We start from the raw sequence: 17,608 nt of genomic DNA, 5'->3' as shown, positions 1-17,608 counted from the left end.
GGTATTAGAGAGAGAGAGTGAGAAGAAGAGATCATCTAATCATGGCGACCATTATCATCATCTAATCACGAGAGCTAGCATCCATTTTCAACTTTTTCTTTTCTGTAATCTTTTTTTTAGTGAGAGAAAGAGAGATTCAAACAGAGAGAGGGAGAGAGATATATTTGTAGTGAGAGAAAGTGTAAACAGAAAAAAATCAAGAGAGAAATAGAGATTGTTATTTAAAGTTTCATCATCTTATATCATTTTCTCTTCCATTTTGTTAGTGTTTCAGATTGAAAAATAAAGAAGAAGTGAAAAAAACAGTAGAGGAGAGAGAAAGAAAACAGGGGAGAAGACTGGAAAATATGTGGGAAAATAATTTTCCCACAGAGAAATTGTTTCCGAGAAGATGAGAAAATCGATTTCCTTAGGGGCGCGTTTGGCTGCAATAGGAAACAATTTCCAGCGAGAAAAAGTTTAGTTTTCTTCCATTCTCTCTTATTCTTCATATTGATTTAATCTTATTCGCCATGATTAGCTAACCATCCATCTAGGGTTTTAGGATGAAACCCATACTTGAACCTTTAGAGACATATTTTTATTTTGTTAATTCTCTTGATTGTGATTCAAAGTTGAAATTGTTTAAATTTGTAGAATTGATTTTCTTTTCATTGTTTATACTTTTAAATTTGATATATCATGCTTAGATTAGATTCTTTGATGATATATGCTTATTGATTGATAAACAATAGTTTAGAGATTTGTTTTTCGAAATAAACAATTACATTGTTTTAGATTATTGGTTTTAAACGAAAACATCTTCCGGAATTAAGATAGTTCATTATCTGGTTTTGAACCATCAATATTAGCCAAAATTACCAGAATACACAAATGACCAAAATGCCCCGAATGTGTCTTTCGCCCGCTTTTGTCAGTTTTTCCCGCTCAATTCTGAAAAAGACACCTGGACAAGAGAAACACACAATTAATGGGAGTAACTACTCGAACTAGACTAACTATCCCGAGTTAAGAGATTCAGACGGGACATTTTCACGTCTCATCAAGGGTCGAATCGCGAAATAAGCAAAGGTAACAAAAGACGCAGAAAAAATGACGAAATCACGACGCAGCACGACAAAAAGACGCCCCCATGATCTCATCGACGAGGACCTAAGGGGAGTGATCACACCCCATGCGGATTTCCTAGTGAAATTGGTAGCTAATTGGAACGTGGGACGCATTTTAATTGACACCGGCAGCTCCACCAAGGTTATAAGCAGGACATGTCTCCAAAAACTTCAAGTAAGGGCGCAAAATACGGAAACCTATGAACACTGCTTAACAGGTTTTGGACAGGACCAAGTAAAAGCTGGCGGAGTAATTACCTTACCCATACTCATTGGGGAGGGGACAACTAGCAGAGCAATGATGCTGAATTTCGTGATTATTGATAAACTGCACGCATACAACATCATCCTCGGAAGAAATTTCTTGAGGGAGTCGAGAGCTACAATCCCAATGAACCAACTGATGATAAAGTTCCGGAACAAGCTGCGTGGATACGATAAGAGGAGACCAGGCGCCGGTCAGAGAATGTTACGCAGTCTCGGCTCGGAACTGCAGAAGAAGGGGGCGATTCTAGGCATCGCGAGTGAAAAGGGAGTCACTGAGCGCGAACGCACAACAGACATGCAGGAATGAAACCACGTAGGTTACCATTGCTTCTCATCCCTTTTGCTTTCAAGTTATTTTGAGAATAAAGCCGTTAGGTGGGAGAGTAGCGCTAGAAGCTACTAATATTTGTTAATAAAACCAGTATTTTAATAAAAACGACGCATTAAGAGAATGAGCCATGGCTAAAACCACCCGGCTCTGATAAAAAGTAGCCCTGGTAGCGAAGGCAAAAAACAGAGGCCCCAATGAGGAGTCCTAGCTAAACTTACTTTGCTTCGGAAAAACAGGCAGCTCTGGTAGCTGAGGCGACAACCAGAGACCTCAAGGAGTAGTCCTAGTTAAACTGAAACTTTATTCGAGTAAAACTTGATCCCTCACCAGGAACCTAAGGAGACGTCCTAGTTAATCTGACCGCGCTCAAGCCGGCATGATAGGCAACTCTGATAGCCAAGGCAACGATCAGAGATCTCAAAGAGGAGTCCTAGTTAAACTCACTTTACTTGAATAAAACGCGGTCCTCACTCGGGATCCCAAGGAGAAGTCCTAGTTAACCTACAACCCTGGTAAATGTGACCAGGGGTACGAGGAGAAGTCCTAGCGAAAACTAGTCGTGCTCAAGCCGACAAAACAACCCGATAGCGAAACCAACGACCAGGGGGACAAGGAGAAGTCCTAGGAAACTAGTCATGCTCAAGCCGACGAAAACATCTCTGATAGCGAAAGCAACGACCAGGGGTCTAAGGAGAAGTCCTAGTCAAACTAATTGCGCTCAAGCCAACGAACCCAGTCTTGGTAGCGAAAGCAACGATCGGGGGCCTAAGGAGAAGTCTTAATAAAACTAGTTATGCTTAAGCCAGCGAAAAACAACCCTGCGAGCGAGAGCTATGATCAGGGGCAGAACCCGGACTCGAAAGGTAGCTAAAAACATGCAGTTCTGCTAGTTTGAGTTTTATTTTGCAGAGAGATTTAGTAAGCCTAAGTCAGGATAGAATAGAGCTAACTTACCCTTACTCTCTCAGGGGCGAACATATGGAGCATGCGTAGTAAGTTTAGGAGAATTGCATTAGTAAGCCAGGGATGAACAAACTATAACAAACGCCCAGCCTGTGAGTTTTTCTTATGCAGCAATGTAACAGATGACCAACAAAGCAAAGACGAGAACAAAATATAAACCCATCGTGGCAAAGCAGCGAATTCACGGTTCAAACATAAAAAGAAAAAAGAAAAACAACGCTCAAAGTACGAAAGAGAATCATGACAAGTTACGGCTCTTCATCAGAAGGAGAAGGATCAGGGTGACCGCCGGAGCCAGACTTGGGGACGGAAAAAGTAGAACCTTCATCAGAGTCATCATCCACCGGAACCACAGAAGTAGCAGCCTCGATATCCCACTCGTCATCGCTAAAAGAGAAGTCCTCCTTGTAACCTCAGTCGGCAGACACGCCATTGACAAACAGGGCCACCCGATCCTTGTTGATATGACGCAGAGGAGAAAAATCCTTGGGAGCACAGAAGAGGCGAGAGCTGCCTCCCAGGCAACCTGAAAACCCAACTTAAGTTGCTTCTTCATGACGGTAGAAAATTCATCTCCACATTTGAAGGTGGCCACTATCTGGGCTCGGTTCAGTGCAACAAGCTCGAGATTATTGCGACGAGAATCTTTGATAGCAACTTTGTCCTTCTCCTCCGAAGAACTAGAGCAACCTCTTTCTCCTTGAGGGCCTCGAGTTTCTTTTCCAGAACAGAAATGCGTGCACCAGACTGGGAGGATTGGAGTTCAGCGATGGCCTGAGATTGTTCCGTCGCCAGCTTCCAAGAATCTCGGTTAGCAGAAATAATCTTCACATCATTAGTCAAAATCTTGGCTTTGGCCTTATAGGACAGAGCTTCTCTCTCGGCTTGAGAAAGTTGGGCCTCCAGATGCTCGATTTTGCTCAAGTAGGAAGCAAAATCCTGGCTAACCTGGGAACTCTGGAGGAAAAAAAAGTATACATCAACGAAAGAGGAAGAAAGGAAAGGTAGCTAATTATCAAGAAACTAGCAAATGGAGAATGCAGATCGGAATACCTTGCCGTGAAAATGGCGGTGAAAACTAGGGCTGAGAAAAAAGTCTGCAAACCCGAAACCTGTCACGGGTACCCGAGTCCGTTAGAGCGCGCAGGTACCCGAAACCCGAAGGCGGGTTTAGCCCGACCGACCCGATGAAATCAACGGGTCGGGTATGGGTTTTGAGGTGCTACCCGACATCCCGCCCGATAATCTTTACCCGACATAACCCGCTTAATAATGTCATCCATTTATATGATAATACCTATACACATTATATGTATGCTTGCTTGTTTGTATTCATGTAAAACATATATAAATATATTCTTAAAGTATTTGAAGTGTATAATATAGATATACATACATATATTGTTGTCCAAGTACGGAGTTTCCTTGACACAAAATTGTTAAGAGAAACTTAATTAAATTTTAGTTTCGATAGAAATTTCGGTACCATCGAAATAGAAATACTTTGGTCATTTCGACCGAGATATTATGAAACTTTGGTGAAAACCCGATACTCGACCGCCCAATCCTCGAGAAATTCGAAAAGTTTGACGGACTTGGACGGGTTTTGGACACTAGAATTTTTTAAATTACCCGCCCGATTAAACCCGAAAGCCCGAATGGACAGAGAGTTTAAAAGCCCGACCGGCCCGACCCGGACCGATTCCCACCCCTAGTGAAAACCATCGACCAAAGAAGCCACGTAGTGAGGAAGGCCAGCTAGCCATCTTTGTAGATAATCCCATGACGAGCAGAGCTTTCCCCTTGTCAGCCGAGGAATGGATACTTGCCCTGGTCCAGGAAGCAACATTACCGCTTCTGATAAAAAAGGGAGCCTTAGGAGCGAAGCTGGTAGGGACCGAAGGAGACGTCGGACTATCGGGCTCACGAATGACAATGCCAGCAAAGCTCCGACAACTAGGGATTTAGTACGAGATTTCTTAACACCTGGTGTGAAATCTAATGAACCTAAATAATAGACTAACTAGACTAAATTAAAACTCGCAAGTGCACGAACCGTATGTGAATATGGTTTGTGTTACGAAGTCGATCCCACGAGGATATGTTCGGAATTAAGTCTAAACCTAAAACTAACTAACAAACTAGGAAAGAAAATAGTTGATTTTGAGAAGATGGTTGGAAAATTAAAACTTAGAAAACAAAATAAAGTTGTGATGAAAACTATAAGTTGGTAAATCTAGGATATTGGAATTCACCACCAACAATCATATTCGAATCTACTATCTCCGTTAGTATCCTTAATAGCCCTGATTTTATTGTTACGATTTCTCTGAATAGCTTGGGAATGAAAGTATTTAGTATTTTTATCACCTACCGAGATAAAGTTATTTCTTGATTTTTCTTTCCATAGGCTCTCTTGCTGCAGGTATAGTTTCTCTAATTGTTCGTACATCATAGCTAACTCCTCTTTATTACTACTCTTCTGAATACTGTCTGTAATGGTTTTGATGTTTCTCTCTATGTTGCCGAACACCTGTTTATTCCATAGGGTGAGATGTCTGCTTAACTTCTTCAGCTCCCCTTGGATGTTCGTGGTTGAATTCCATTTGCCTGCTATGAAGTCATGGCAATCCGGGTGGTTCATCCAAGTTCGTAGAAATTTAAAAGGTTTGGGTTTGTTATTAATGTTGTTATTTTCTCCTAACATGATAGGGAGGTGATTTGAACCCACAGAGTCGAGGTGTGTGACACTAGAGTACTGGTATAACGTCATCCAATTAATATTAGATAGTGCTCTGTCAAGTCTCTCCTGAATAAGATTCTCCCCATATTGCTTATTAGTCCATGTGTACGGGTTTCCTTGATACCCCAAGTCCATCAACTCCAGCTGACTGAGGATAGAAAGTATGCTTGACATGTTGGAGTCAGAAGCCTGAGTTCCACCCTGTTTCTCTTGAGTGTCTAAAATATTATTAAGGTCGCCTATGACCAACCAAGGCATGTCTGTCTCTATCGCTAGGGTTTTTAGCTTTTTCCACAGATTGAGCTTATTCTTATGATATGGGCTACCATAGAAGCCGGTGATGTAATAATGGGTAGAGGGGTTGGAGATTTTAGCGTGAATAATATTGTTATCCGAGTACTCTATTGAGGTCTTCAGGTGGTGTTTCCAATAAAGAACTAGACCTCCTGCTTTACCTATCGGTTCTACAAAGTGACTACTGTATTGTTTATGGATTTTAATGCTCTTATTAATAGTATTTGCTCTATTCTTGGTCTCAGCTAAGAAAATAAAGTCCGGGTTATGCCTATTGATTAAGGATATAAGGTGTTTCTTCGTGATATACTGTCCCAGCCCTCTGACATTCCAGCTGAGGATAGTTGGGCAAGGGTTGTGCTGATTAATCATTTATCCTAACTAAATATGGGCCTCTAGAGGGAGTCTGCCGTTGCTCTATGTCTACAGGCGCTCCTTCTGCGTGGCCTGCCTCTATGCACTTTTTGTGCACTGCCTCAAGAGAGTATAGAGGCACTCACCTCAGGCCAAAGAACCGGGGTGCTAAGACGAATCAGGCCTAAGGAGCTACACCCCACTGGGCCCAACGACGACTCTAACTAACAGCAGGCTATTATCAGCTCCGGAATCAAGATCAAAAAACTGCTATATGTTGAAGATCAAAAGCTACTGATAATCAGAACAAAACTAAAACCTAAGAACAGGAACAAATTGAACTATAATATTTAGTATTAACAAAAGATAGTAACATCCGATTACTAAAACACAAACTACCACTTGAAATATTCAGAGATATCTACTCACATCAAATCCAGTAGATGTGATTAACAAAATAAAACCATAGAAATTAAAACTAAAACACTTAACATGCAATATTACTTAAAACAGAAACCAAGAACACGACCAAGACAAGATGAACATCAACCAAGTAAACTATTCCATCTCCCCCTCCTCCTTAGCCTCAGACTGAGGGTCGGGAGACGCCAGCATAGAATCAGCAAATATGTGCCTGCGTTTCTCTTCAGAACTGTCGATGGATTCCAAGGGTGGCGAGAACCAGTTAGGAGGAATAGAAGTGGAGTGAAAGGAGGAGGACGAGGAGTTACCAGTATACCAACCCACTGGATTCTCAACCAAAGAATCATCTCCTCCCTTACCATAGCCCTGAGCCTTCCTGAGATTGCTTTTTCGACGTACATCCTCTTCTATCTTGACTTCCATTAGTAAGTCAAGGTCCTTTCTTTTGCCTTTCCCAAGAAATATATCGTGAGGAGGGATTGGGGGACCATGCATTTCATTCAAATTAACAGAGGGGACGACAGAGAGAGCCCATGGATCAACTGGAATTGGGACAGAGGGCTGCGTTTCCATGGGGGAAGCAAACACATGCAGTTGAGGCTTAACACAGGGGATGGAAGGGTGTTCAACTATCCTACATTTGTGACAAATAGCCTTAGGGAACTTGTGGTAGCTGAAATTAACAGGTTTACCTCTGTCGGTGAAAATGGAGTTGAGTTTCGCCAGTAGAGGGGTCCTGACATCGTACATGAACTGGATCCTAATGGTTGAGTTCGTGACTGTGCTGAAGTTCTTAGGCTGGATCTGGATAATGTATCCCATACATGCAAAGATGATATCAAGGTCTTGTCTATTTTGAATCGACGACGGAAGGCCAGAGAAACTGCACCACATGGGTTCTAACATTAGCTGAGGGATCACCTCTCCAAGAGGAAAGTCAACCTCTTGCATCACTACCAGGAAACCTCTAATAATCCAAGGTCTTCCTTGGTGAATTTCATTAAGTGCTGTGAGGTTTCGAGGTTTAATCAGAAAGTGGTTGAAACCAGTGGCTGAGGGGATGATCCTGCACTCTCTAAAGAATCTACTATGGCCTGACAAGTGCTTCCTAATGAATCCAATCCCATAGTCATATTTGCAACATAGTCTGGCTAAGAACCCTGAAGAAATCTCCAACAACTCTTTATTTTCAGAGGGTTTGGGGTAACAGATGGTAAGATTCCCTCCTTCAGAAAGGCTCAGCTGGATAGCCATCTTATGAGAAAGGTCATCAAGGTTAAGGGGTGATGGGTTTGTCGACATGAAAGGTAGAAAGTAGAAGAAAAGGTGGAAGATGGAGAAGCTTCTGCTCCAATCAGTGGAGAAAGTGAGTAGCAGAAAAGGACGACAGAGCCTTTTAAAGAAGACGATAAGGCTATCCTTTTTACTTCTCTCAACAGGTCCATTCATCTTCTCTAACACGTGTAGGTCAAGTGTTTCCACCCGTCTAGAAAAGAGGGAGATCTTCTAGAGATCTTCACCACTTGTAACCTGGATGGAGAACCCACTCTACTAGTCTTCTCTGCATGAACAGCAAGCACGGCGCACGCGAGAGGGATCCGGAACGTTTACTCGGTTGAGACGCTTAATAATGATTCATATGAGTAAATCAAGATGGATAAGACAGATGTAAAAACGTTAATGGAGGGAGAATATTTACCTGGATTTGCTCCTGATTATTCCTCTTGCTATTTCCTAGAACTTTAAGATGAGAGAACAGCCTTTATACCTTCCTTAGACCTTCTTTGAACGTTATCAGTGGAATCTACGGGTCCTATTTAGTCTATCAAGAGGATTGCATGTCGATTTCCCTCATCAAAGAGGTTGACAGAGTGTCTTTAATGGAGGTTTTCGGGAATTAGGGTTGTTTCTTGGGAAGAAAGGAGAGGGGCGACTTCGGGCTTGATGACGTCAGCTCGGAGTCTCTCTCTCCTCAAAAATCCCATCTAGCTACTCTTCAAGAAACCTTTCACTTCTAATATTGCTCTTGTATTGCTCCTCTAACATTTCTCTTTGAGTTGGTAGTGGAGGTGTGTTTTAATTCCTCGGGTTGGTTGGATTGGAAAAAATAATTTGTAGAAGTTGCTGTTTGGTTGTACAAAGTTGTGCTGATGTCACGGTGACGTCGCGGTGACGTCACGATGACCATAATTCTCATTCACGTGGGCTGTGGGCAGCAATGTACTTCCTGTTTCTCACATTTCAGTCCCTTAGAATCTAGAATTGCCCCCTGGAAAATGGCAAACTGCAGAATGCACCCTAAACAAACCATTTTCTTCACCAACTTCACTCTTTATAATTACCAATCCATACATCTATCTCAATATCTTTAGTAACTTCTTGTATTAGTAACTTCTTTATCTTTTTGGGAGTTTCCTATAAAACCATGTAACTTAATTATTCCACCAAAATTAATACGTAAAGACTATAAAATAAAATCCAAAAATGGAGTACTTTACGTACTCATCAACACCGGAAGGAGACGGAAGGTCATCGACCCCTGGTGCGCCTTTTCAGGAATCCTGGCGACGAAGGAGAACGGAAAGATTACATATACAAAAAAGAGGGGGAAACGAGAGAATCTAAGCAAAACCCCACGTGGAAGAGAATGAAACACTTGAGTTTGACGAAGGGTCTGAAGATCAGCAACGCTTTCAGGAACTAAACCTTCTTTTCCTTTATCCAAAGCAGCCAGGATTTTAAGGCACTTAACATCCCCAACGTCAGAAATGATCTTGGGACGATCATAAGAAGAACCAGGGACCGGAGCAACAAAGCCGAAATCTTCAGTCGCGAGAGAAGGACAGACAAAAAGGAATCTCTCCTTATAATCCTTGGGGATAGTAGGAGCAGAGAAGAACAGACTGATACGGGGAGAAAAATAGTGCCAACATTTTATCAAAAGCGTAAAGACTAACCTTTTCGCCCTGTTGACGACAGAAGAAGTAAAACGTCATGATGGTCATCACATCATTAGGGCTTAATTGAAAAAGCTGAAGCCCATAGTGATTCAGCAGTTCAGCAAGGAAAGGGGAAAAAGGAAACACCAAGCCCAAGTTGAAGAAGACCTCATAAACACCAACGCGACGATTGTCGGTGAAGCAGAAATTGTCTTTAGGAGACGGAAGGATGAGTTCAGCGATGGTCGGAATCACGTGATCAGCACGAAGAGCATCGACGTCCTATTGAGTCATCCGACTGTGGAAACGCATTTGACCGGAAAAATCAGCAGCAGGAGAAGGAACAGTCATGTTTCTTGCGGAATAGAAGGGATACACAACAGTAGACAAAAGAAGGAGGTCAAGGAAATGGGGGGTCGATTGAGCAGAGAAGGCGAGAAAGAAATAGTCGCGGCTAACTAAGGCATTTAAATACAATGACGAACCGCGCAAGAAGAAAGATTCGGATCCGAGCCAACGCGAAGGAAACCAATAGAGTCAGGACACGTGGCAGTTATCGCTACATGCTGGAGAAACCGCAACGCCCCTTCGACTACTGATTAAAATCACCAACGGTTCAGATTGATTGAAGCCGGCGAAGGAGTTAATAGAACCCTAGGGAACGTACCCGCCCTCTCACTAACCAACCACCACGTGTCTACGCATGGCAAAAAAACTGCCGTGTACAGCAGTCCAAAAATTATCACCGAAAACGCATGATCAGAAGATCAAATCTATGACGTCACAAAATCACGCATAAAAAAGAAATCAATTGCTTGGGAAGAAATCGAAACGTGTCTCGAGATAACAAACCATGCGTTCGTCAGCCCAAGCAAGCGTTGCTCGAATCAGATCTGACCAAGGCGGTTTTAAAGGTTTAAGACTTCAGCAACGACAGTTAGGGGGAAAGCTTCTCCACCAGATCAGGACTACGCAGCTCTGGAAAATCAAAAGAAATACCAAGTTTCGCGAAACAACTCTGGTCCAGGTAAAATCCCTTGACTTCAGAGTCTTCAATGTATAAAAAAACGAGTTACTTCTACTCCCCAGTCTCAATACTTTCGACTAAGGAGTAAAGACACTCATGATGATACACAAAATGTCCAGAAGTTGACTAACGTCTGAAGAGTCAAAGTCAAACATAAAGACCAATGGGTCAACCCGACTTAAGGCAGCAGGACAGTTGAGTCCTTGATGGTCCACCATATATTCCCCTAACTGGGAGGTCAGCTAGAGGAAACCAGCTCTGCAAACGCCCTTGGCATGAGCAGATCATCCCAGGGGTCTTCAAACGAGTAAGGGGGTCCACACAGGTTCGGTCACTGCCTTACGCCCAGAACTGGGGAGGCAGAAGCGCCAAGCAACCTACCGACTTAATCCTGAAACTTCTAAAGAGAGCTCAGACGGCTAAACATCTCGAAGTGTTTAAGCCAGTTTGGACTTCACGTGTCTAAAGGAGGAAACTTCTCCTTTAAAGTCTATCACTTCGGCAAGATATCTATGAAGAATCCTTGAACTTAGGAACTTCCACTTATCAAAGATCCGAGATAGACTCTAAGAGAAACTTTAGATACTCAAGGGAGGAAACTTCTCTCTTGGTTTGACGACAATCGCCTCACCACCGCCACTAATCAAAGTCGGCTTAATATCGCCTATAAAAGGCCCCCCACATCGTCCTTCACAGGACACGATCTCTTAACCCTAAAAGATCACAAGAAACTCAGAGTTCTCATAACTCGCCCCCCAAAAGGATCAATCAATTTTCATTCTTTTACTACAAAGAGCACCCTGACTGGCTTGAGCGTCGGAGTGGTTTTCGAACCCTTTGGGAACAGACGAACAGGAACAGGTAGCAAGGAGCGAGGAGCGAGAACAAGGAGCGAGAACAAGGAGCGAGGAGCTGGAATAAAGGAAGCATAGCAGGAAGCAGAGGTGGAAACATGAACACTCGGAGGAATCGATACTCCCTTTTTCATGCATCAACTCCCTTTTTCATGTTGATCACAGAAGCCCATTTTTTGACATCTATAGTCCCAATTTAGATTTCAGATGTTTGTTTATTTATTTAGGTAAATCTGAAATATTAGCTGAATTCACCAAATGTTGAATTGGCTAAAAAAATACCCACATTTTGCAGACTTCAAAACAAGTCTGAAATCAAAGTCAATATCTGAATTGTGTTAATTTACATTATTAACCCCATGGATTAAAAAAAATCCACCAGAACCACCATTACAAACCACCGCCACGACCCCTACAAACCACCTCCCCTACAAATTAACCACCAGAAATACAAACCACCGCCACCACTACAAACCACCACCACCAGAAATACAAACCACCCACACTAGAAATACAAACCACCACCACTACAAAGCACCACCACTACAAACTCTTGGCAGTCAAACCACTATTAGAGAAAGATCGCAACCACCATCATTGCAAACCCTAGCCAGTCAAACTACTGTTAGAGAAAGAGAAAGCAACCACCACCACCACCAGAAATACAAGCCACCACCACTACAAACCCTAGTCGGTCAAACTACTGCTAGAGAAAGATAGAGCAACCACCACCACTAGAAATACAAACCACCTCCACTACAAACCCTAGCCGGTCGAACAACTGTTAGAGAAAGAGAGAGCGGCTGAGAGGATCTACTGTTATAGAAAGAGAAAGAAAGAGAGAGAGTTGATCTAGCCGGTTTAACTTTGTTGATCTACTTGTTGTTGGAGAAAGAGATAAACGAGTGGGAGATGGCTGTTGAGAGATGGAGAGAGAGGGAATAAGGAACTTATTAGGGTTTTCTTTTGAGAGGAGCAAATTAGGTTTTGTTTGGCTGAAGTTTTCAAAAAGGGTATAACTGTCAAATTTTCAATTCAGACCCTATAATTCAGATTTAGGAAACAAACATCAACAATTCACCAATTCAGATTCAACATATTCAGACTTAGCAAATTAAGATTCAACAAATTAAGATTTAGACATAAATAAAAAAACAAACAGCACCTAAGAGTTAAGACCCATATTTGGGGTTTTCTTACATTTTTCTCGTTGGGTAAGGGAAACCCTAAAATATTCTCTAAGGAGGAGGCCCTTAAGAACCCAAGCCTTAGAGCAAATCCAATGGGGAGGAGTCCCGGGCCCTTAATTTGAATTAAGGGCCCGGGACACCCCTTCCTCCCCATTGGACTTCCGCCTGTCCCGGGAGGAGGGCAGAAGTAAATAAGGGGCGGCCCCTTATTAGGGGCCGGCCCTTTGATCCCCAAGGGACCGTTGGGGATCCCCAACGGCCAGATTTTGGGTTCAACCCCTATAAATAGGGGTTGAACCCAAATCATCCTCTATCTCTCTCTCATTTCACTCTATTTCAACTCTTTCTCTTTCATTTTATCTCTCCAACTCTCTAAAATTTCTTCAATCTTTTTCGATGGATTCCTTCAATGATAATGAGTTATTTATGAATCTCCTTCAAAATCCCGGTTATCAATCTAGCCAATTTGAAAGTGATGAAATTTTTAATGATTCTTCACGTGTTCCCTCGGCGGTAGATGAAACTTTAGATGATTCTTGCGAGTTTGAAGGAACGACATCAACCAAGAAATCTAATAAACGGGTTGCGTATACTACCAATGAAGATATAGTACTTACTAATTCTTATTTGAAATTCACATTTGATGCGGTTGTCGGGAATTGCCAAAAATCTACTATGTTTTGGCAAAAAGTAATCGATGAATTTAATGAACTTACAAACTCTCAACGCACGAAAAAGGGTTGTAAATCTCGTTTCGGTGACATAAATACCGAGTGTCAAAGTTTCATTTCTACTTTGAGGATAGTAAATAAAGTTCCAAAAAGCGGAGAGAACGACTATGATCGGGTAATTTTTCTTACTTGTAATCTATATATTTTTATCTTTTGATTTCATAATATCCTTTTAAATCAATTTTTATCTTTTTCAGATTCAAAGAGCACTTGATATTTATAAAAACAATCACAAAGGAAAAATGTTTAAATTCCAACATGTTTACAAAATTTTGATGTCGCATAACAAGTGGATGGCAGACATGCCAGGAGAGTCAACATCTGGGAAAAGAGATTCTAATACCAATCCATCGGAGGAAAGACCAATAGGTCGTAAACAAGCCAAAGCAAATGCAAGAGTCGGAGAAAATTCGACAAATTCTACCGCTAAAGACAAAGTAGTAGTCGGTGATGCTCCGCCGGAATATTGGCAAAATAGAATGGAGGAAGGGAAAGAAAAAATGGTACACATGAAAGAATCTTTAGAAATTAAAAAAAGGTTCCTTGAAAGCGATAAAAAAGCAAAAGACCGACAATATGGAATAGACTTAATGAAGATTGATGTTAATTCTCTTGACGAACATGGTGCACGGTTGCTTATGGAGGCGCGTAAAGCTTGGTTTAGCAGTAATCCACACCCCTTCTAGTTATTTTTAACTTTTTTATTGTTGTTTAGTCGTATTGTCGTAGATTTAAATTTCTAATCAAATGTTAAGTTTGTAATCGATATTGTTTAATCGAATTATTTAAGTAAATTAAGAAATTAAAACTTCAAATTTAAGGGCCCTGGGACCGCTCCCCATTGGAGTCGATTTTGAGGGTCTGAGCCCGGACCCTTAAATTTGAATGAAAAGGTGAATTAAGGGCCCTGGGACCGGGACTCATTGGACTTGCTCTTAGAGGAGAAACCAGAGGAGAGGAAACATGGAGTTTGTTGAGGTCGATAACGAAGTTGTGTGCCAGCTGCCGAAATCGATTGATGAAATACCAGAGGAAAAGAGGGGAGAATATCTTGACGGCGTGATGAAGACTGTTCTGGTAACATGTAAGGAATTAAGGTATGGATTGATATCTAGGATTTTATAACCATCTGATTTCCTTTCTTTAATTCCCACGATTTGATTTTTGCTTTTCAAATTCTAAACCATTTTCTCTTTAGAACCTCTTTTTTTTACTGAACCTTCCCCCAATTCTGAACCCACGAGGCAGCGATCAATCAGATATTTAATCGAAATCAGTCTTCCCCTAAATCAAATTAGGGTTTTTTGTTTTTCCCAAATCACCGAAACCCTCCCTTAATCAAATTAGGGTTTTTTGTTTTTCCCAAATCACTGAAACCCTTAGGGTGTTAGAGAACTAGGGTTCCAGTTTCTTCTCCCTTTGATGCATGGTCAACTTTGGTGTATATGTTTCCTAACATGTATAAATCTGACTCTGCCTCCAGTTAGCTTCTATCCCTTTTAGGGTTTTGTATGACAATGTCATGGCAGTTGTGATGTATCCAACCTAATTGATGTTGGTACTTTTTCTTTTTTGTTGCAAATGAATGTCTGTTGTATAGTCCTGTTTATGTTATCTTTGGCAATTGAGTCTTAAGAAGGTTGCTGGATTATGCCTATGTTTTATTGCTTCACCGCCACTAATTAATTTTCTTGAGTTCTTGTATTACAGATTACACTGTGTAAAGACTATTTATTATCTCTATGCTTGGGTGTTGTTCTCTATAGGGAAAGTATAGATAAAGCTATCAATACCATTGATTACTTGCCTCGTGGAGAGAAGCGAGAACGTCTGCGTCGTCTTTTTGATGATCAAGCTTGTAAGTTGGTACCTTTGGTTGACTATAGCTGGCTCTTTCACCGACGTGATGATCGATGTACCGACCAATCTAAGATAGATGAGATAGAAAAGGAAATGAAGCAGTGGCAGGTTATCTATTTAATTGTACAACTAATTGGCTGATTTTATTTTTGATAGTATTTGTGATAATGTATATCATTTTGTTTCTTTAGGGGTTGATTGTTTCATGCACTCAGAAATTGGAGACCTATGAGAAGGCTGCCGACGAATTTATGCCTAACATTTATCGGTATGTTAGAAAATTAAAGAAGGTATTGTAAACCTCGACTCAGCTTTTTATTCCATCTAGGTTATCATCTTTTTGTGCGGTCTGCTCTCTCTGAGTTACAGATCTATGAACAGATTGAAGATATTTGGAAGGTAGTTAACTATCTCGCCGACGGTGATGATTATGATTATAAGACCTATGTCTGGGATGAGCTGGAAGCATGTAAAGCGAAAGATAAAGAGGAAATAGAAGAAACTGGAGAGAGCTTTGAGGTAACTCAAGTGAATGTTTTAATTTCAAAATAAATACTTGTTTATGTGATTAGTGTTGTTTTTCCAAGGTTCTGTTTGGTAGGCAGTTTTTCCAGGGAAAAGAGTAGCATCTTCACTAAAATAGAAATTTTCTGCTCTTTGATTGACAATAGAGAAAGAAAAACAACTCGTCACATGACTAACTTTTTCCAAATTTTCCTCTAAAATAGGGAATTTCATGACTCACCTACTAACAAAGAAAGACTTCACCAAAAAAAAACATGCATTTTTCCTCCTGAAAACCCGTCGCTGACCTCTTGGCTCTTGTGTGTGCCTCTCTCTCTCTCTCTCTACCATCTCTCTCTAGTGTAGAGCACACTTTCGTCGAGCTCTATTTCCATCACACCTCCCAATAAAGCCTTAATTTTATTTCTTTGATTCCCAAAAGTTGCAGAGAGAGGGAGTGGGAGCAGAAAAGAGAGAGAGAGAGAGAGAGAGAGAGAGAGAGAAATAGATAGATTGAGAGATAGAGAAAGTGGGGTTTTATGTTCTTCATAATCTTGCTTAAATTACTTTGACTCACACCACCACCGGGGAAAATGTTGAAGTAACCCTTTATCTCCTTCATTTTCTGCTTGTTTTTTCCTAGGTTTTACTTGTATGAAGTAACACAACCTCAAAATGTTCATTGAAGTAGTAGTAGTATTCATAACCCATTTCTCTCTCTAGATTCCTAAAGAGTTTATTTATGAGTTTAAACTCCATTGCCTAAAACACCGATAGTATTTAGATCACTGTCCCCCAGTAATCTCCATGTAGGAGTTCTTAAGAATGTTGATCATCCAGTGTGTTAGCGGCAAAATTACATGAATTACCTCAAATTTTTTCACTTATCTCTTTGGTCATGATGCAACATTACTGACTATGATATATACATATATAATTATTAGTTGATCTTAATATTTCTTTTGTGTTCTTACTTTGTTGATGCTTTTTTATCCATTTTTTTTCCTACATTTGATATATATATTTTATAGGTGAACCAAACAATAGAAACTTCAGAATATAGAAAATTAAATTTTTTTCTCTTCATGAATCAAACAGTGGAAAATATTTTTTCGATTTTTGTCCGTTCCCTAAATTAATAATATCACTTCGCAATCGCAGAATGTGATGGAAAAAGTGAAGGAAGTGGTTTCGGACGACCGTGATCGTTCTTCTAGTGTGAGTTATTTGGGCAACGTGCTACACATTGCACGAGGGACATCATATGATCTTGAATTACTGCTGACAAGGAAGCTGGGTAGAGTCAGCCAGGTTTGAGTTGGAAAAACTATGAAAAAAATGCTACCGAGTTATTGTTGTATGAGATATGAGATGATGATTAACTACTTGAAACATTGTGTTATTTTGTATCGTTAGTGTTGTATACATCTTGGTTATATTTGGCTGACAAACTTGGAAGGTAAGTTTCTGTTCTCACAGACACTAAACTGGTATACCTTATATGTGAGGACATGTGTTGTGTATAAGCTATAGCAGATAGCATCAGACCTCACTCCCAAGTTGTGATTTGTTGGAACTAAGTCTGTTTTGTAAGCATGGGTCCATATCTCAATTTCTAACTAGGGTTAGAGAGAGTTATCTCTAGAGAGGGCGGAACATCTAGATCGCTAGGGTGCTTCTAAAGGCACCAAGTCAAAGGCTGTTAGCATCCGGAAATTTTATTGACTTGCACGTTTACCTTTGTTTGCTTCTTCCACCTTTTTCCAAAACAACAGAGTGAGAGTGAGAGTGAGAGTGAGAGTGTGAGTGATGATGGAGGTCACTTAACAACTTAATAGAAACAGATCATGAAGATGGAGGTCACTTAACAACTATCTCCAACATATACGCTAATGCTGGTAGATGGGATGATGTTTCAAAGGTAAGAGTTCTGATGAAGAACTCCAAGATTGGCAAACTACCTGGGTGTAGTTCAATTGAGATCTATGGGGAAATTTACAGAGTTTGGTGTAGAAGAGA

At 40.9% G+C, this 17,608-nt stretch overlaps 1 protein-coding gene across 1 annotated transcript; it reads left to right on the top strand.

Moving 5' to 3' along the window:
- Window positions 1-12,562: 12,562 nt before the first annotated feature.
- LOC147536509 (uncharacterized) lies at window positions 12,563-17,040 on the top strand. Its single transcript, XM_086640538.1, has 6 exons — window positions 12,563-12,578; window positions 14,167-14,322; window positions 14,992-15,193; window positions 15,277-15,375; window positions 15,467-15,604; window positions 16,751-17,040. Exons 2-6 carry the CDS (start codon window positions 14,189-14,191, stop codon window positions 16,904-16,906), a joined length of 729 nt encoding a protein of 242 aa, XP_086496664.1. The 5' UTR covers window positions 12,563-12,578; window positions 14,167-14,188; the 3' UTR covers window positions 16,907-17,040.
- Window positions 17,041-17,608: the final 568 nt, after the last annotated feature.

The sequence above is a fragment of the Eschscholzia californica genome, unplaced genomic scaffold (assembly GCF_041429995.1).
Source record: "Eschscholzia californica isolate CP2 unplaced genomic scaffold, dmEscCali1.0.p SCAF_5, whole genome shotgun sequence".
NCBI lineage: Eukaryota > Viridiplantae > Streptophyta > Magnoliopsida > Ranunculales > Papaveraceae > Eschscholzia > Eschscholzia californica.
This window is presented reverse-complemented; position numbering and strand designations above follow the sequence as displayed.

Coding starts and splice junctions, on each gene's coding strand:
- LOC147536509 (XM_086640538.1), top strand. CDS start 14,189: ATGGAGTTTGTTGAGGTCGATAACGAAGTTGTGTGCCAGCTGCCGAAA. Junction 15,194..15,276: donor AGGAAATGAAGCAGTGGCAG/GTTATCTATTTA, acceptor TTGTTTCTTTAG/GGGTTGATTGTTTCATGCAC. Junction 15,605..16,750: donor AAACTGGAGAGAGCTTTGAG/GTAACTCAAGTG, acceptor TCGCAATCGCAG/AATGTGATGGAAAAAGTGAA.